Genomic DNA, 21,616 nt, shown 5'->3' with positions numbered 1-21,616 from the left:
GCAAAGCCTGTCAGCTACCTAGATATGCATTTCCCAGATCTACTGACAAAAAAATCCCCTTGGAAAATAGTAGTGGAATGTGTTAGAGGTGTTAAAAAATTGTATCTTAAAACAGGGTATGGCTTTCCTAGGATAAATAAAACTGACAACTAGAAAAGATTTATTTTAGATTGCTTCACACAAGAGAATTCTTTTTAAAAAAGGAAAGTACACAATGTCTGTCTTTCCTCTTTCTGCAACTATTTAAATGCCACCATTCTGTTCTTTATCTAACACAGCAATGCAGTGGCTTCAAGAGAAATATCAAATCACAATTATGTTCCTTCCAGAATACTATGCTGTTAACAGAATAACTGTTAAACAGAACCCTTTCATTTAGCTGTGTTTCCAATGTGGATTTACATGATGACAGCACCAGTATCGCAGTGAGAGCTGACAAGCCTGGCAATTATTGTCAGATCCGAGACAGAACACTCACCAGCTACTTCAGAGTATGACACCAAAATCCAACAACAAGCCTAAGTGGCTCATTAAAATCATCCTCCTGACTCTAAACTTGTCAGTGATGCTGTTAGTTCCCCAAAAACAAACTGCCATTCTGTTTCTGTTCTGTGACACAAAGACCAGACAAAAACTGGCAGAAAACTTATTGTTTGGTTTGTATCTTCTTAGCACTCAATTGGTCACAATATTTTCCTCTTTTGAAAGGCAACTGGATATCCCCATTTCCCTATCCCTTCTGCCTCTTTGGGCAATAACTGCAACATCACATCACTCCTTGTCAGCTAAATGAATTGTCCTGTCAATTTTTTAATTGCAGGAAAAATTAAGTCAACATTTATTCTATTGTCCTCTTTTATAACAGTTAAAGTAACAATTAAACTACAACAACCAAGTTATTTAGGAAAGCAAGAAGTACACAGCAAAATTCAGGAAATAAAAGAAAACCTACAAAGTTTCATCAAAATAAAGACTGGGATTGTCTGGGAAGTGCCTGACAGGGAACCAGGGAAAGAGAGATGAAAAGTTAATGAGAAGCTCAGATTGAGAGCCTGAAAAGAAATGAGACAAAAAGGGACAGATGATGGGAAAGAGTCAGATGGAAGAAATGGGGTAGCTGAGCTCACCATATAGAAGTACAAATTAAAGTTTCCCAATATTTAGGGCGGGGTTTTTGTCTGTTGAACATCTGAGCCCACTGAATAATTGATATCAGTTTTGACAGACTCGGGGCTGGTCCTCAGAGCACAGTGCTGAGCCAGCCTGAACTGAGCTGCCACCCTGCACAGGGCTTTGAGAGCTCCACAAAGGTGACAGGGTTTGATGTCTTCGAAAAAAGCACATCTTATGTAATAGGCACCTCCCTATTCAAAGTGACAGGTTAGTTTCTTTTTTTTCAAATTATATTTTGGAAATATAAAGATATACTACATCTCTCTAAGGATCCAGCCGTTCCATAGCTTCCAAGATCTAAAGTTCCCATCACCACACACCTTTAAATGAAATTAAAATACTAATAATTCCTATATACAATAGAGTTGTTTGGTTGTTACAAAAAACCCCAAACCTGCACAGTGAGTAAAATCTTATTTTCCTCTTCCCTCTCTTCCATTCTAACAACTATTCCATAATTAACATTTTTATTTACAGTAATTTCATTAACTCTACCATGAAAACCTGCCATACACCTGTTTCTTTACAACTTCCTTTTCATTAGTGAACACACAGTCAGAAAGATTAAAAAGAAACCTTTGCTGCTGCTCTTTCCCTGTTTACCCAGAAAATAACTTTCTTTTAGTATTATGACCCACTATGCCATACTACATTTTAGAAGTTCATTAAATCCCATCTAAGCAGCTTTCCAAGCATGTCCCTGTAATGAGAAAATAACAAGTCCATTTGACAGTACCAGTAAAGGCACTCACAAGCATTAGGCACTCAATGGGCAGAATCTCACCTGCAGAGAAACTGCAGTAGAAGGTAACTGGCCACAAGTACTTCAAATTAAACTTGAGCTATTCAGGTCAAAACAAAAATTCTGATACCAGAAATGTTACTACTTTATTCCTTGAAAGTGGTAACTCTGTGCTTCTCTGTGCACTCTGCCCAGCCTGCCTGGTCACATACAGGAGAGTTTATTAATTATTATCTCAAGTTCTGAGACTATTGAGAAAAAACACAGAGAAAGGCACAGATGGATTCCCAAAGAAAATTACTGCCTTCAAACCTTTACTGGCCTACCCTAAAAAATTATTAAGTGCTCTAAGTAATAGATGTGGAAATGTAGCAACACAAGGATCACTTCTAGGACTTTAACACCTGTTTATGCACCTATACACAATAAAGTGAGCTTAAGTTAATTCCCAAAGGAAACTTGGAAGAATTATTCTTAAATTAAAGAAACACTTCCAGTAATATCACAATCCTGAACCGGTATCTTTGACAAGCATCATTGGGAGGGCACTGAGCACCGGATTAAACTGAAGGGAAGCTCAGACTCCTGGGCAGCTGCCAAGTGACCACCCAGGCCCATGAGGCTGCTCCGTGCCCACCCCACTGGTGCTTCCGGAGGGGTGGGGTGGGAAAGTCACAGGGCAGGAGGGGACAGCAGGGGACAAACCTCCTCTCTCAGCAGCAGGGCCACTTTACAGCAGTGTGGAGAGTCCAGAGGGGCATTAAATAAGTGTCCCTTTGCTTGTGACAGGATGCAGGCTCAGCTCCATTCCTGAATGCCTCTTGCACAGACTACAGAACAGGCATTCACAAAACCCCCATCAACTCTAAGGATGTATCAGAAAGAATAAACTGAAATCTGCTCCATCAACCACAATTTAATTTAGATCAAACAGCCAATGCTTGAACAGCAAAGGACATAAAAGACACCACTGTTTGCCCTGCTCTGTAAAGGGCTTTGAACTCAGACTTCTGCCGCTTTACTGAAACAAACACACACTTCAGATAACGAACTCGGGGCTCAGCATCTCCCAGATTTATGAGAAGCTCTTTCAGCTCAGAGATATTGCAAAACTCACACCCAGCTCAGCAAAACACAGTGAAAAGAAAGAATTAATATAGTTATATTAGTCCTAGGAAGCCCTGTGCCAAGCCACTCAAGCACACAATCTTAACTGCTGTGGGTAAGACTTTGACCAAGGAGTAGACCTTAAACACCATTTTCATAAGCAATTAAATTTCTTTGGACCTAAAGCTATTACTTCCCACTCATCCCTACAGTGGTGGGGGGGCGGGGTTCCTGGATTTCCTGGGTCTCTGCAGCTGCTTGTGCAACACCCCAAAGCCCCTCCCAGCCACAGCCCTAGGGAGATGCAGGGTTTCACTGGGCAGTGCTCGGGCACCTTCTGCCCTCACTGTGCCCTTGGCAGCAGCAGGAGTTGATGTTGCAGCAACACAAACTACAGACCACATCCACAGGAAGCCACTGATACAAAGAGCTACACGCATATTATCAGAAAATAATATAATCCTACACATGATTTATGTTCTCCATTATTCCAGCGACAGTTTTTTCTGTTATATGTATTGGATCTCATCTACACACTCTGGGTCTTGACCTATTAGTGGCAGTGAGCACTGGCAATAAAAAGAAATGAGTATTTGTTTTATAAACTGTTGGGGTGCCCTAAATACATTTAATTCTTCATGTCACCTGATAGATTTTTTTTTTTTTCCCCTCAAAGGCAGTCTGTTACTTTCAGGAATAAGTATGCAGTCAGAGAGTACCTTTCTCACTAACAGTGCAGTGATAGCAGTGACAGCAACTAAAGACTTTGAAATCAAACTTGGCAATCGGTATTCTTTTTATACTTAATCAACTTTTATGACTGAACCCAAAGCACAGGTATCTATGACCAACCAGCAAGCACAAGGCTCTACTCTAAATTTAAACAAAACCACCTATGAAATTAACAGGAAGATGAACACAAAAATATGTGAGAAGCTGAGTTCCAGTACTCTCACAGAAATCTCTCCCAATTTCTTAATTTTTCTTTCTTTGTATTCCTTCTATTTTAAGCAATCCCTATGTGTAAAACACAGCATGATTAACTTCTGTTAAACAATAAAACTTTAGGAAACAGACAGAAGAATTTCTGAAAGGAGAACACATTTCTCCAAAGGCCATTAATCACTATTAGCTTAAAAATAACGTTAACAACAACCAGTTAAGAAATTATGTGAGCAGTTTCCAAAGATACAATTTATATTAATTTTCCCCTTTTTCATTCCAACAGTCACAAAAAACCCCTGTGTTATGAGAAATCTGCTGAAAAAGAAAGTCAAGAACTCCAGAAAATGTGGATAAACAACAACTGAAATTAGCCTTGCCTCCTCTGTCTGTGCTTTACAGTAGTTTTTGATTGCATGACCACATCCAGAACCTCTATTTCCACTGACCCAGGAACAGCCATTCAGATTTTCATTGCCATTTGTGGCTCAATGTACAGTTCTTAGGGCTTAGTTCACTAAAAATTATTCAAACCTTACCATAAAGGTAGATATTTCCATTCCTAATATTTCTACATAACACTGAGCATCCAAGTGCTTCAAACCTACAATATTTCTATGGAAACATATGCAAGACTAGAGATGCATTACCTTGGTTTTACAGAGAGAATAAAGTACAAAACTGTGCACTAATTCTGTGTGGCTAAGTTGGGACATCTTCATAATATCAGCAGGGAAGCTGGAAGGCCACAACCCTCTCTGAGGGGAGCACTACAATCTCTTCTTCTGAAGAGTGGCTCTCCCTCTTTCTGGAAGTCCCACTCAGTTCACTGGAGAGCACTGGGACGTGCAAGGAATGGGGTTTACAACCTCATTACCATAAGGTGACCACAAACCTAAGGGTCTTATCAGAACCCTTAGGGATAAAGTAGACTGCACTGGGAACACTGGCATTTCCCTGGTTCTTGGATGTTTGCCTTTGCCACCCTGCTTCTACCTCTTGAACAGTTCTAATTTACCAATTATCCCTACATTACATCCCGTCATGTGGTTGGAAGTTGAAATAAGAAAGAAGAAACAGGTCTTTAATAATCTTAAATATTTTCATTTCACCTTAATACCTCATGTAAAATTAAGTGTCTATCCATTTACCAGGTTTACTACTGAGTTTTTAAATTAAGATGCATTTTTATTCCTGTTTATCAACCATTGCCTCCTCTCCAGCCAAATGCAACAATGCAGAGTAATCAGATTTGGCAGCCCAAGTGCTGGCTGTCCACTGCTGCAGCCACAGTGTTTGTTCTCTGTCACTCCAGTCACAAGGATTTAGTCCACTTGTGCTACACTGATCCGTATAAAACTGATTTTTCTACTCCTCCCACCTGAAACTTTCTGCTACCCACTCCTCTTAGAAAACAAATATAGTTTTGTTACATGTATATATTTACAAATAATTATTAATCATTGTAATTGTTATATGCTAGTTGCCTTTTTCTCTCTCTGTCTTAAGGATAGAAACAACAGAAAGTGACATAAATCAGGGTAAGACTGAAGGACACTTCTTGATACCACATGGATCACAGTGCCATCCAGGCTGCCAAAAGGACAGATGTTCTTTGCTTTTCTACTGAAAAACAATTTCTGTTTTCTATGAAATTAAATCCAAACTGTCTTTTTACTTCCAATAAATACCCACTAGGGATGATCAGTCTTTTCCCTTGTAAGCTCTATCCATGCACAGCATCTTGCTCACTCCAAAAGGCCAGATTGCCAGTCCCCCTAGCCCTTTTCCCCTCCTCTTAATTTTCTGCTCTTTAAAAACCAAACCAAAGTGCTGGGTTTTCTCAAAATACATCTTTGAAATACTAAACTCAAACCACACTACTACTTGCCTCTATTTCAAATGCAATTCTGTAACATCACCATACTTGGACCAGCTCAGGTGAATCTCTCCAGTACAAATGAAGAAACACTCAAACTTCTGTTCAGTTTTCTGATTAAAACCTTCTTCCCTTGACTTGATGTAATTCAGTGTTCAGTGTATTTACAGTGCAAAAGAAACTGAAATCATCTGCAGGTCAGCCACTGGTTTCCCCTGAGTAAATTCTGTTTCCTTGTTGGTTTTCCCAGCTGGTCTTAAACCAGCATTCAGTAAAATCAAATTCCCATGTTTTAATATCACACAAGCACTTTACATGTGTACTGTAACACTGTTTGCAGCATGCACACTGGCTACTGCTCTAAGAAGCAAGAACTCTTTGTTAACTACAAACCAGCTAATACTTGAAAAACTGAATCTCAAAAACCCCCTCCAAATCCCCACACCATTTGCTATGAATGTCAGTATCAGTAACACAACTACTCTGTGTTATTTACCAAAATAAAAGAGCATACTATAACCTTCAGTATCAATGACTAAATAACATTTCCCTACAAAGCAAGAGATTATAAAATACCCTACATGTCATTTGTCACAGGAGGACTTGCAAAGGACACCACAAGGTGACTTACATTTAATTCTGTCTTTACTTTTTAAATCTATTAAAATCTACCCATCTCCATGGTAACTCAAAACATATATTCCTCCCACACAGTTTGATTGACGGTTTGCAGTTTTTGTTTTATAGTCAACCTTTTGTTTGTTTGAAAATACATAAAAACTGTCTAGTTGATCCTAACAGTATTAAATGATACCATAAATCTGTATGTGGCAGTAAATGAAAGGTACTGCATGTATGGCTCCTTGTTATACTGACATTTAAACCCAATAAACTGCCATAAAATCCTGTGGTCTTCAAAGCAAAGTAAATTTCAAATCATTTATCATATTTTTTCAGATTTTAATGGTGTAAGACTTGCTTACAAACTAATCTCATTTTACTCTCCTAAAAACGTACACCTACTTTTAATTCCTTAAAGCTCAGAGTCTTCCACAAATCACTATGAGAGACTGACTATATAAAATTTATTAAAATTAAGGAAGGAAAAAGTAATAATTGCGGGAACTTGTTATAACCTTAAAATATGAAGCACTTGAACTGAACTTCAGCAAGTTAGTGCTAAGGGGAGAAGTACTGAAATGGATTGCACTTTATAGCAGGAACCTAATAAATATTAAGTGTAATTTCTACAGGAGTCCTGCTCTTCCAAGGAAGAGATGTAGAGAGAGGTCATGACATCCACTAGAGACCTCCAAGAAACCATAGCTAATAAATTGATGCAAATTCAAGTCTCGATTTGACAAAGCATGAGAAGGGCTTCTACTCAACTTTCCAACACACCTAAGCAGCATAAAAGTCTCTGATTTTAACTACAAAACCTTCTAATTGTCTAAGATAATGAGCAGATATAAATCACACTGTGACACTTTTACATGGAGGTCTTTATTCTGGTCCCCACAATTCAAGAAAGATGGGACAGACTGGAGCAGGTCCAGGGGAAGGGAGCAAAGATGACCCAAGGGCTGGAGATGCTGCCCTGTGAGGAAAGACAAAAACAGCTGGGTCATTTCTCCCTGTGAATCTCCTCCCAGTACTGCAGTAGCAGCACAGCCTCCCGAAGAGGACGGAGGCCCTCTGTCCACAAGGAGACACAGGGAAAAGATTAAGGGGCAGTGGGTACAAGTTGCACCAGGAGAGTTTTCATCCCAACCTAAGAAAGAAATGCCTGACAGTAAGAACAACCATTCACTGGATTAGGACAGGGTGCCACTTCATCTCACATAGGATCCTTTTCTGACAAAAGGTTGGGCCAGATAATATTTCAAGGTCACTTCCAACCTGGGACATTCCATGATTTATCTCCAGCTTCCCCCTCCATGAGTAAACACACTGAATTATAAAAATATCCACCTTCAGCATACAATGCTGAAGTGTTCATCGTTCTGCATTCTCCAAATCATTCTGCACTCGCCCATCACAACCCAATCAAGAAAAATCTTCAAGTATTTTCTAGTAATCAAATAACAAATCTGCTAAAAGCCCCAGATTCAGTTGCTAAGCAATGAGATGATTTCTCAGTGCACTGTTCCCTCTGAGGAACTGAAGAACTAGAGCCCCTGGAAGTGGAAATATTTACTCTTAGTTTCCTTGATAAGCTGTGCAGCATTTAATGAGACTGTCAGCTGCCCCAACCTCCTATCTGAATTCCTGGTCACTCCAAGAAGATTCACCCTTCACTCCAAACACAGAAAGATATAAAAATATCCATAACACTGCTGAACACTATGATCCAGAGTCCTGTCTTCTAAACTGGTAACTCTGAGTTTCTCTGTTAGTGTCAACTGAGGCCAGACAAGCTGTTCAGATTCTTTTAAAATGTCTCTTTCACAAACCTGAACAATCACCCTAAAGGAATTTTCTATTTGCAGGTAACCTTGAAAACGACATGAAAATGAGAAAGAGGAAAGAAGGCCATGTATACAAGCAATACTGTTTCTGTACCTCTGTCTTTGTACAAATACCTCATCTTTGCAGGAGTTTGCTTGCTCAGAATTTAAGATTGTATTTAATATGCTCAGCCTCAACTTGAAGAAATTCTGTTCGTTGAAGGGAGACCTTCTGATGCAGATCTCAGATGCAGCACATCCATTTTAGGTCATGTCACATTTTTTTCTGTCTACATATTTCAGAAAATCCACCAGCTATTCCATGTTTTATCAGATTTGGAGCAAAGCACATCTCACTGAATAAAAATGTCTCACAGAACACTCCCCATAAGAGTAAACTACCTTAGTGATTCAGTGAATGGCATTTTTCAAGATGAGTTTTAACTAGTGCATCAATTTTAAGGACACCCAAAACCACCCAAATCACATAGCTGCAATTGCACCAAGTCCTGCTACCCACTCTGTTCCTTAATAGGATCCCTCAGGAAATTTAGAAGGAGCCAATGGGAAATTGGTTTCACGCTGAGCTGGCAAAAATTCCATCTATTCCCAACACCATTAGGTCTTACTCCTGAAACTAGACAAGTCACCCCACACATCCCCCGCTCCCCTTTGCATAAAAGTAGAAAATTAACATTATTGATCTGACCAAATTCTAAATTGGGCAATTATGTTTGGTCTCTCCACAGTCATCTGCGCTCTCAACAGAAATAGTCCTCGCATCACATCTTAGACTCTGAGGAATTTTTTTTACAGTTAAAATAGCTACTGTGCACCAACAGTGAGTTTCAGTGATCTCCTTAGCTGACTTAACAACTCACAGGAGTCTTGTTTGACCTAATTAACAAAAGCTTACAGAGAACTTGCAGATCCTTTATTTAGAAGAAGTATAAAAATAACAAATCTTATCAACACATACAGGGTAAGAGAGAAAGTTAACAACCTCACTGGTATCATTTTGCTGTCTCAACAGAAGTCAGTACAGTGGTGTGGACAACTATCCAAGAGCAGCACACACCCATTTCACTGGAACAAATGCAATTTTGCATCTTTATTCACCTCTGTGCCTAAACAAGTCTCCCCAAGGTTTGTTCTTGCTTTGCTCTCTCTTCCTTGTCCCTTTGGAGTAGGCACAAGAATAGGCTCAGCTGCTTATAGTGGTACATTAATAATCTCACTTTTCCTTTCTCCTCCACTCCAAGTTAAGTACAGGACTGGGGAAGGGAATCACTGGCATATTTTGCTTATTGCCTTTGCAATACTGGGAAACAGTAAGTAAAACCCTCTTCTAAATTTCTTAGGCTTCCACAAAGGACATAGTTGTGCTCAAATGAATCTAAAGAATAACACAGTACTAGAGGCAGGCAAAACAACACCACAAGATACTGGGTCTGTGCACCTACTGACAGTACTGAAACACACAAATGTGTCTACACACAGACTCACAAACACACACACATCTGGCCAGCTGTGGTTATCAGTAACCCTACCCACATTATCAGCAACTCCAGTGGCTACATAGCCACAGATTTTAAGCACTGAGATCCACACTCACACTGTGAACTCCCTCCTAATATTTTTTACAGTGGCAGTGAAAGTAGGAAAACCCAAACCAAGTAGGTCAAATAGAACAGTGGCTTTTTTTGCCAGAAAGTAGCTACAAAATCTCATTGTTTCAGTGCTCATCTTAGAAGCCTGGATACAGAATACAGCCTGGATACAGACAGATCAGAAGGCAAAGAACTCTTTCTATTTTCTAGTGTCATGACACTGGATTATCTGCACACAGATTACATATTCAAACGGGAATATGTGCTCTTTCCACAGAATCACGGAGTGGTTTGGGTTGGAAGGGACCTTAAAGATCATCCAGTGCCACCCCCTGCCACATCTTTCCCTGTCCCAGGCTGCTCCAAGCCCCATCCAACCTGGCCTTGGACATTCCCAGGGATGGGGAAGCCACAGCTTCTCTGGGAAACCTGTGCCAGGGCCTTACCACCCTCACAGTACAATTCTTCTGTCCTGTACCTAGTGTGAATCTCTCCTCTTTCCATTTAAAACCATTACCCCTTGTCCTATCATTATGGGCCCTGCTAAAAAGTCTGTCCCCAGAACCATAAAAGTCATATCATCTTTACTCCTTTATTAAATAATAAATATTTAAGTTCTCTTCCTGATTACTCAATTATTTAAAAAAAAGATTAAAGTAGGCATAGAATTATTAACAAGGTTATCATTATTGCTAAATATCCCACCCAATATAAATAACTGATTCTCATAGCTTCCATCCCAGTATTATTTATATCACTTTCCAATTGGAGAAAAACCCCTGGCATTTTCAAAAACCTTGCTGTTTAGTCAGCATTTAAAGAGTTATATGATCAGAATCCAACTACTCAGTGCATAATTTGTTACCACAGTAAAGCAAAGAACACAACGAACTCAGAGCATAATTTGTTATCACAGTAGAGCAAAGAACGTATCATACATCTTTCTATTTCAAATTCATTTCAGGCACAGCCCTTTCTCTGTGAACTCATTACGGACAAATGCCATTTTCTCCTCAGACTAACACTTGGCTTTCACCTTGATAGCAAATATTACAAGAATATCGCAGCCCTCTGTAATGCAATGATCTCAGGCTAATCTTTCTATTAATATATATTTCTCAGACATCTAAACTAAAATTGCTGCACAACTCCTGTAACTCAAACCCATTCAGGTTCCCCATGCACAGTTTATTCCCAGTACTAGCATGGACTGTCTGTGGTCAGAAGGAAACGAGGAAGATTCCCAATATTTTACACCAACTAATTTTCTTCAACTGTCTCAGAGCCATGCTTTACTTCACCCTTCCATTCCTCACTGTTCTCCTCCCTCCAATTTTCTGTCAGCAAAGCTTTCTTATCTTGGAACAACATAACATCCCTCTCCAGGCAGTGTTTTAATCACTGCAGGCTTCCTGGGTATTACATCCCAGCTCCTATTGTTTAACTGAGAGCCAAATACAAACCTTACAATGTACCTCAGCAATACTACTGAGGTAATTACTGGGAATTTTTAATTGAATCGAACTTGGTCTTTCAAACCATAATCCAGGTAGGGAGTTCACCAAAAAGCATGAGATGAACATTTGAGCCTATTTGGAGGTGTCCAGAGAGGCTGCCCACGTTGTTTGGCAGCGGTCCCAGGGCAGCCCAACTGACCAGTGAGGGGCCCTTTGCAGGCACTGACCTACTCAGAGTGTCTGTGCAACAACCAGCACTTGAATTTCCCCTATAGCAAGAAACTCTTCTACAAAGCTGACTAGGCACAGCAGCATGATAAATAACATTAATTACATTTCTTAGATGATTCTTATTACAGTTTGGGAATAATAAAAATTTCTGCTGGTGCTGATCCAACAACAAGCAAGGATTTCCATTTAGTCTGTCAATATATTTTAAGATATGTCCTTACATAACTTCCAGCCTGAACACCAAGGATAAAAATCTCATCCCAGCTCTGCCACAGGCACCTTGGTGCATTTCCTCAGGCTTCCAATGTACAGCCCACAGATGGGACAAATGTCTGTTACCCATTTAACAGTGGTGTAAACAGCTCATCTGTCAGAAAGGCTGTGGTACTGTATCAGTGGCCTGAAGAGAAGAAATCACTGAAGGTGCTCAAACATTGGCAGCTTGGCCCAGGAAAGCTGGGGAGTCTCCATTCAGAAGGAACTCAAAACCTGGCTGGTGCAGTCCTGTCAGCCTGGTCTTGCTGACCCTACTTGAGAAAGCAGTTATGATCTCAAGAAATCCCTTCAAATCTAAACAACTCTGTGATTGTTTCTATATTAGAATTTTTAATTTTTTTAGCTTTGGGGGGAAAAAACCCCACAACACAAAACAATGTATTTTCTACTCAGAAGCTCTGCCAATTTCTTTGTCAGGGAGCAGATGCCTCCTTCCAAAGTTCTATGAGAACAGCAAATTCTTTCCCCTGTTATTTAAAATACAATAATGTTTTGTGCAATGTGATAAGAAATATAATGAGCTACAGTAGAAAGCAGTCCCAGAAAGAAAAATCACTAAATGAAAGTTTATAGCTAGAGCTTTCTCTCTCCTTCCCCTCAAGGAACTGGTGTTAACAATAAAAGAGAAATACTTTAGTAGAAAGGAAGTTTCACTCATTTGTAGGTAAAATGATTCCCCTTTTTCCAATTTAATACCATTGCCAATATAACTGTTGTCATCTTCAGCTGACACTGGGGAGAGGGGGAGAAAAAAAAATCTTACAGGAAGAGAACAGAAAAGATCACTTTATTTCCATACACCAGAGAGGTAAGTAGGTGCAATGGAAAAAGGAGGAGTATTAGGTGGAAAGAGTGTATAAAACACGGTCTGTACCACGTTCCCTGCCCCTCCTCCATTAGATCAGATGCTCCTTTCCAAGAAAACGCCTCCAGGGACACATGACCACATAGAAGAACTGGGACCAACAGAAGTAAAACTAATTTCAGAAGAGTTGCTTGCTTTTTGAAGGAAGTACAGAACACAGGTGGTTAATGCTGGAGATGCACTAGACTCAATCCACTGCATCTTTCCTGGGTTTGTTTCCTAGATATGTAACTGCTGATACTGCAGGTTTAAATGAGGAAACAAAGCTGCTGCAGCTCTATGTAGAGGTTTTCTCTAAAGGAGGGAGAGAAAGGAAATGCAGGCTTAGACCATCTACTGTTCTTGATCCTAATCCTACAGTTAAGGCTTGCAATTACTAAGCTAAAAAAGAGAAAATAAAAACCAGGAAAAAATACCTTCAAATGTTCAAGTTTTTTATCTGCTGTGTCATGGGCTTTGGCTATTAAAATGTAAGAAAAGAAGAGGGATGAAAGCAGAAGTAGGAGACATTATGTGGCAGCAACAGAAAATTATATATATAAAAAAAAGTATATAAAACTCAATACACTTATCCTAGTGTTTATTTCTAATTTATGAAGGAACAACTGTACAAAACTTCCCATAGTTTGAGTTCTTCTCCTTTCAGACTCTAGACACTAAAACTAGAACTTACAAACTGTGCTGAATAATTCTTTGAAGTCTTTGATGGGACTTACAGAAGTCTTCTATTATTTCTTACATATTTAATAGCACTTTAAAATTGTTGCCCTTTTTTTATAACTGTGAAGCTTTCAGATCTGAAGGTAGAATTTCAGAACTGCTGAAATTTCCAATGTAGCCCATGTGACTCTCACATGATCCATGATTCTGCAGTTAGGGAACCCCCATTAAATACAAGGAATCCAAAAATTCTGATATTGATTCTGATGGGTTTTGAATGGACAAAGGCAGGCAACATTTCTCCCAGTGTATCTGAGATGTGCAGGGACAGGAGCACTGCTCTTACCACATACAGCTGTTTCCAGAGCACGGCCCATTCCTGCAGCGTCGCTGTGACTTCAGTCACCACAGAATCTTCAAGAGGAACAACTGTTTCGTATTGCCTACAGAAAAAGAGGGGGGAAAAATTAGGAAATGTACCCTGGGAAAGGCAGAAAAAGAAATGTGACAGCACAGTAATTTGTAAATTTCTAGAACTTGATTTTGTTCACCATAAGAAGAATATCTTAAGAGGATCATTTCGTCTGTTGTAAGACTGAAGCAACTCCAGAGTCATAGCAATGGCTCCTCCATTATATTCCACAAATTAAGCTTATGTGAAGCATATCCTTGCTAACTGTTCAAAATATATAATTTCATTCTAATCAAGGTCAATGAAAAGTTTTCATTACTACATCATGTTAAATAAAGTGGGTAAAATAATAGCAATAATGATAACCTTTGCCTGTATCAAAACTACCGAAAATACCTGCTACCTACTAATCTGTCCTATCCAGAAGGCTTTTTCAACATAGCAGATGAAATCTGAGGGACTATCCTCCAATCAAAGAATAAGACTTGGTCCTTTATGGTAAAGATTTTCCAAAACCATTAAAGGAGAACCACAAGAGTGGTTTGGATGGGAAGGAACTTCAAAGCTCATTGCATTGCACCCCCTGCCACGGGCAGGGACATCTTCCACTACACCAGGTTGTTCCAAACCCCATCCAACCTGGCCTTGGACACTCCCAGGGATGGGGCAGCCACAGCTTCTCTGGGCAAACTGTGTCAAGGTTTCACTACCCACAGCATAACATATGTCTTCCTTAAATCTAAACCCATCACCCCTTGTCTGATTCCTACAGACCCTGCCAAAAGGTCTGTCCCCATCATCTTACAAGCCCCCTTTAGATACTGAAAGGCTAAACCAGGTCTGTCCAGAGCTTTCTCTCCTCTCCAGGCTGAGCAACCCCACCTCTCCCAGCCTGTCCTCACATGGGGGATGTTCCAGCCCTGAGTCCCTGTATGTCCCTAGGGATGTGTGGGGAGGGCAGGGGGCAGGGAGCCGGTGGCTGTGTGGTGTTCAGCTCCCTGCCAGGTTAAACACATGCTCTGTTATTTCACAAGTGTTTATAATGGCACTTGGAATATATTCTGAAACAGAGAATTTTTAAGCACAGCATGAAATAACCATGACCCTCTGGTTCAGAACTGCATTACATTCTGTTGTATCAATTGGTATGTGAGCCTTGCTACTTTTAAACAGTGTATCAGCTTTCCTAATAAGTACCTGAACTGGTTGCCCTTCACAAACTCTAAACATCAAGTAGTAATTAACTACACATCCCAGGGAACGTTCCTTCCCCTAAGGAAGTGGATAACATTAGGAGTGGTTATCCTGTGCAATATATATCATTTTATTACACCCCAAAATTATGAAGCATTAGTATTACAGCTGCCCTTACAACCTTTACTGAGGCCCTTTGGGAGCAAATATAAAACTCAAGACTATCAGAAGTCACCTGTTTTTCTGCAGGTACTTCACTAAGTGCCATTTAATAAGTTTTATCTTCCACATTTAATTTGTTGCCTCAGGTCACTGTCTGAAACACTGCACTTATAAATCTCCCCACAACAGCCTTTATCTCGAATATGCAAGTAAAAGCAGCAGTGAAAACACGAGATATTGATTTCAGGAGTCTCAGTCAATCTCACAGGAAACTTTGCAGGTTCCAGAGCCCCCACTCAGTAACTTCTCTGCCATGACATTGCCACCAGTGTTGTTATTCACATGAACTGAAATAAACCCACTGCCAGCAACAGACGAGCTGCAAACAAAGATGGAGAAAGGCAGAAGTTTTCAGCAGTGCACTTCAGTCACTCTTTGGGTGAGGTGGGGAGGGTTGGATCCTTTTGAAAAGGCTCAAGATAACACAGCTACCTGCCAGCTATGACTCTGAAAATCTGTAGATAAATGAGATGGGCTGTCTACTGACTGGTGTTTCCATAACAAACAGGAAAATATAGGATTTTGCGATTGAGAGAACATGCAGAAATGGAAGAATATAAGTAGAGTTCTTTAGATACCTCTGAAGTTACAATTTTATGAGCCAAAGCAAACAAAAGTAACCATCAGACCTGATTCTTGCTATATTAAAAACAAACAATTTTGTAGAATTACATGTACTTTTCACACCCTCATACACAAAAAAAGATACAATGAACTAAAACGTCTCTAAGTTTCAATAATTACTTCTTTGTTTCCCTTCTAAACAAGAAGCACTGTAGCTTCTTAGAAAGAAGGAAAAATACTCACCCTCTGTTACTGACAATTGCCTTCTTCAAGTGAATATAATTTGCAGGAAAAATCCCCTGCAAGAGAAAAAATTCTGCACGTTAGAAAAATACATTTGCAGTTTTTAGCATTGGTAACCTAAGCCACAATAAATAACTGCCAATATATCTATTAAAAACCCCCAAACAACCACTGTGTCAAAGCTGCCAGTCCAAACTCAACATTCTAGTTAGTAACAATTGACTGGTTTAGTCTGTCTTAGACCAGGACGCCGCACTGGACCAAAGCTCCACTGGGAGGATCAGAAAAGTGGCTCTTTTACAGTTTGCAGCACAGCACCAGCAGCTCCCAGAGCAGGCCTGTGTCGGGATGCTGCATTAGGGGTGACACAGAGGTTTAAAACCACAAATTATACAAAAATAAAAGCCCACCATCAACTTTGCATTGAGCCCCCATGGACAGAAGTGTTCTATTACTTGCATACCCTGGAGCTATCAGTTTTCCTCCCTCTTTCCAAGGAAAAGCTGTCCAAACCCACTTGGGATACCTCTGGTTATCTGCCTTTTGCTGTTCCCATGGGGGCTGGACTCTGACCTTGCCTGTGCCAGTGTGCTCTTGTGTGTTGAGACTTGGGGAAAAGAGGTAATTTAATCCAACCTTTTCCTAGTGTCCCACATTCTCTGTAAAGCACACAGCCCTGAATCCTCACAGCAAAGTCTGTCAGTGTGTAAGAACAGCAATCTGCACTTCAGTGGGAAACACGGGAGCAGCACTGGAAATCTTTGGATTAAAAACCACCTGGCAGCCTCTGACAAAAATGTCAGCAATCAAGTGTGGGCTTTCAATTTTTGAGCTTTAAAACCATGCAATTTAGGAAGAAAAATTTGGGGGGGAAGGGGGGGGGGGGAGGGTGGCATTTGAAAGGAATAGTAAAGAGGGTGCCAAATGCTAAGGAAAATTCCTTCTTGTTCATAGGCAAGACTAAAATTATAGAAGGAAAAAAGCTGAATCTAAAAGTAATGGCTTCATCAGGAAAACAGTAAATGTGCTTGCTTTCAACAACATGAAAATCCAGAAAAGGAAGAAATGCTACTTCAGTTTCTTGTTTGGTTCATTTCCAGTTGATGCTGCTTATTTCTGGTATCTAAGAAACCAGGGAAGGTTTGAAGGGCTCTCCTATTGAAACTGAACATATACACAGGCAGAGGCACCAACACACACAATGACTGCAGACATTTCATTAAAAAAGTATTATTGTCATGACAATGTAATACAGGTAATATTACATTCCATAGTACAGGTAAACATGAGGGATCTGGTACTCTTCTCTCTTTAAATACAAGTAATATCTAAACCAACAGATAATGAAGTGAAGCTCATATAGAAGCACCTATTGGCATGTTTAGATACCAACAGTTACAAAAACTTAGATGCACTCACAAAAACAAACATATCAGAACAGTCAAAAAAGTTCTCCAAGAGCAAAAATGATGGAAAAAAATGGAAAACGACCAAATACAAAGGTTAAACGGTAAAAATCTGACCCTCCCCAACATTTGACAAAACCCTCTTTCAACAGACTTTTTTGAATGTTGTCTTAGATTAATAATTGAACTTATTAAATGTGTTCTTAAAAAATGCTGCATTAAAGCAATGCAGTATCACCCACCTATGCTTTTCTTAGAGGAGTAGGGTGGAGAGGATCAAACTGGATGAGATTTATAAATATTGAAAAAATTACACGTTACATGTCAGGAAGGTTTCTGATCCTTTGAGCGATTAATGAGTATCACTCAATTTTAAAAGAAATCCAATCCTCCCACAGGAAAGAAGTTAGAGAAGGAAAATGAAAAGTTTACTGGGTTGCAACAGCAAAATAGATTTAATCTCCCATTAGATTAACAAATGTATTCACGCTTACCTTGACACTGGGCTTCTTAATGGAAACACCTCTGTACCAACCTGAAACCAGATAAAACACATTATAATTATTTGTGGCACTGCAGTCCTTACACAGAAACAAACTGACTACAGCCATGCAGTTACTGAGATAATCTAAAAAAACAGCTGTGCCTCACACAGATCAAATGTTTAAAAGAGTTTTTGTTAGGATTTTTTTATTATTATTATTTTTATTTTGCTCTGCAATGATGACAAACACTTAACAACCTGGAATGCTCTTGTTTCTTCCCACCAGGAATAAAAGCAGATTAGCTAGTTCCTGTACTAATAATCAGTAGTCACTGTGGCAAAGACACAATCAGCACTCAGGGAAGACTCTGCACTGAACACTTCTCTTCCAGGCTGGCACATGAGTCTTGTTGCAGTGTTTATCTTGACAAGATCTCCAGACTTCAGAAACCTGTAAAAGCCATGACCATACATTTCTAATGTGCTTTAAACAAACAGAAATTCTTTGCATGTGTCTGGTCTTACGTATGTCTGGGTAGAGAACAGGATTTAGGATCTAATTTACAAACCCCATTATTATTCTTGTATCCCCCATCAGGAAACAGCTCCAGACAGGACAATAAATGAGGAGTAAAACACAAAGCTGCTAAAGCTGCAAGTTAACCAGAAGAACCCAGTTCCTGCTGCTTTCCACAGGTGACAGCAATGTCACTGCAGGATTCAGCCAGGAATAAAGAGGATGAAAACCTCATCCAGCTGAAGAGTGGAAAAGGAGCACACTCTGGAGCTGGGCCTGGAACAGCCCCAGGAGCACAGGGGGTTGGTGGGTTCTCGGGAGGAGGCCTGACCATCCCAAATTCCTGGGCAAACTTGGCCAGGCCCAGCTCCAACCCCAGTTCAGCCTTCAAGTGTCATTACCAACTGCAGCCAGTGCCAGACAGGCGCAGCCCACGCCCGCCAAAAGCCAACGCTTCCACTAAATCCACTTCCCATAAAAAGTCCTCCCATTTTCCCAGCAACTTCCTGCTTGCTGTTTTTTTCCCTCCCTTATTCAAAATTAGCAAAACCTGCCAGTAACTGGCTATGGAGAATAGAGAAGAACAGAACCAAGTAACTGGGTATTTTGTCTCTCTTAGAAAAAGGACTTCAGATTTGGCTGAGTTATGACAAGAGTCTCATTGAGAGGATCAGATGTGGGGAAGAAGGCCTTGAATTTGTTTTAAAGACAGCCTGATAGTCTTGAATTTTTATTTTGTTTTACAAAGGGAATCTAAGTCAATATGAAATAAAATAACTGATGAATTCAGGACAATTGCAAACCTTAGTATAGAAAAAATTAAAACCCATCTTCTTCATTACACAAATTTCTCATGAAGATAGGACATAACACAAAGACTTGTTTTCCTATGAAATCACTGATTATATTAAAAAAAATATTGTTCTGAATACATTTTAGTTGATCAAACTTCAGAGCAATCATATTAATATAAATATACATGCACAAACAACACATACAGACCTTTAACATGAGTGTTTTCTAGAACTCCGCACAACTGTGCCCACACCTGCTTTTGAGCAACAGATGCTGCATATTTTTAAGGTCACAGAAAAAAATAAATGCGTTTATCCTGTGATTCACTGTTACTAATATTAAATACAGTCTGTACCTCAGAAATAACCAGACATTTAAGCTCTAAGACAAACAGAATGACAAACTTCTTGGGAAATGGGGAAAAGAGTGGTTTTATCCAAGTTTGTGAAGAGACCTGTAAAAGAATAAAACCCAGTAAAGGGTGTGGCCATTAATAATTTAGATCTGCAGGGTAGAGTAAATGAAACATTTCCGAAAACCTACCTCATTTCTGAGGTTTTTTTTCTTCATTCCAAAACAAATTTTCAAAGCTTACAAGCTCTGTGTTTACAGAGTTGTGAAAAACAGGCAGGGAAGGACCCTGAGAAATCACCCAGCTCATCCAAGCCACATCTCTAAATCTCTCCTCATATTTAGTCTGCTTTAAACAGCATCCAGTCATTTATTACCAGGGTTGAATAACTGCACTCCTTGTCTGTGGAAAATGATCCATACATCTGTGAAACCTAGATTCCAAGGTATTTCTCACCAAATTCCAAGGAAACTCTATTTCTGTTACTCCATGCAGACCAGTTTGAAAATGGTGGTGTTGCACAGGCACCTTTTTAGAAGAAATTTCTTCCACAGATCAACATTGGCCAACAAAACTGCATGTAACACGCGAAATTTTGGTATCATACTTGGAAATCCAGCATATTTATGTCAAGTGGAGATGAAATCCTCACTGGACAACCTATTTCAGTGGCTCAGACAACATACATGCACTTTATAACCTTTCTTTGATGCTATTTGAATTATTGATGTTTTTCTTTTGGACATTATGGAAAACATTTTGTTGACTTGCCTCTTGTAGTTTCCTTCATATATTTGAAAAGTGGTTACATTTCCCTTTAATCCTATAAATTGTGCCCTCCAGACCTTAGTTTTTCTTTTATCTTTTTTTATTGTGGTATAATTTTTTTAAAGTCACCCCCTCTATATTTTGAGTTTCCTCCAACTCATGCAAGCAAGAGACACTCAAAGAGCTCAGCAGAACCTGAAAGCCCTACACTGTAAAATGTACAACCCATTCTGTATCACAAAGTAAAAGCTATGAGAAAAGGTACAATGCCTTTTTTTTAAAGGCACAGTTAGAAAATTGCATCTGCATTACATTATTCCCTAGAATGAGCTAAACTGGCATTCTGGAATTAGTCTTAAACACATTAATATTGATGTAATTATTCACCTTAAAGAGAATCTGTTTTGGAGGATCTAATGACAATAGCCATCAAATCCAGGCAGGTGCTTCAGCTAATTGTGATCCCAACAAGCGCTCCCTGGTCAGACACAACACTGACCAACACGTTTAGGTGTCATTATAGCAAATAATAACTGTTCATATTTCAGAGTTACAGTTTGCATTTAGTGACATACGGTCTTTAGAGGGTACTGACTTCACAGAAATGGTGAAGAAGATGTGATTTAAAATCAAGAAGCGGAAAAACGCAGCTACGAAGTGACAAGAATTCTGCGAATAAATTAATGTGAAACAATGATCATGCCTGCAATGAAGTTGGGAGGGGACATAGCTGGGATGGCAGGCCTGAATCAAAGGGATATTCCACACCATACACATCATTTGCTATAAGAAAACTAAAAATTAGTCTATCAGAAGTGCCATTCTACAATTATCTGTACCTATGGAAATCTACAGTGGGGGAAACTTGATGCCACATTAGAGAATCTGCGAACTGTTGGATAAAGACTGAAAACCCATCTTTCCAAAAGTATGTCACACTCAGGAGTCCCAGCAATAGTGCAGCCCTAGTTAAACTGCAAAAGCAACTCTGGGGCAGTCCTGCACATCTCAATCTCTTCACTTCAGTGACTAGAAGAGCTACCAATGATTTTTGTTGATCTTTACTTGAAAGTGTCTTGAACAAAACAGGCTACGGTTTCTAAGAGCCCTCTCATAACCTTTTTCAGATTTCCACTTAATCCGCAAGAGGTCTGTCACATGGAAAATGCTCACCCCTTTAGAGGACTCAGTAACAGAGAAGCAAAAGGGTCCTAATTGAAAGATACTGATCTATTTTACAGAAAAATAAAGTTCTAGTATCAGTGTTAAA

At 39.6% G+C, this 21,616-nt stretch overlaps 1 protein-coding gene across 1 annotated transcript in view; it reads right to left on the bottom strand.

Annotated features, from left to right (window-relative positions):
- Positions 1-21,616, bottom strand: part of DOCK3 (dedicator of cytokinesis 3) — a 185,474-nt gene that overhangs the window by 139,902 nt on the left and 23,956 nt on the right. Inside the window, 3 exon segments of the mRNA XM_032121102.1 lie at positions 13,736-13,832; positions 16,025-16,080; positions 17,925-17,965. Coding sequence (XP_031976993.1) covers positions 13,736-13,832; positions 16,025-16,080; positions 17,925-17,965 — 194 coding nt within the window.

The sequence above is a fragment of the Corvus moneduloides genome, chromosome 11, assembly GCF_009650955.1.
Source record: "Corvus moneduloides isolate bCorMon1 chromosome 11, bCorMon1.pri, whole genome shotgun sequence".
Classification (NCBI taxonomy): domain Eukaryota; kingdom Metazoa; phylum Chordata; class Aves; order Passeriformes; family Corvidae; genus Corvus; species Corvus moneduloides.
This window is presented reverse-complemented; position numbering and strand designations above follow the sequence as displayed.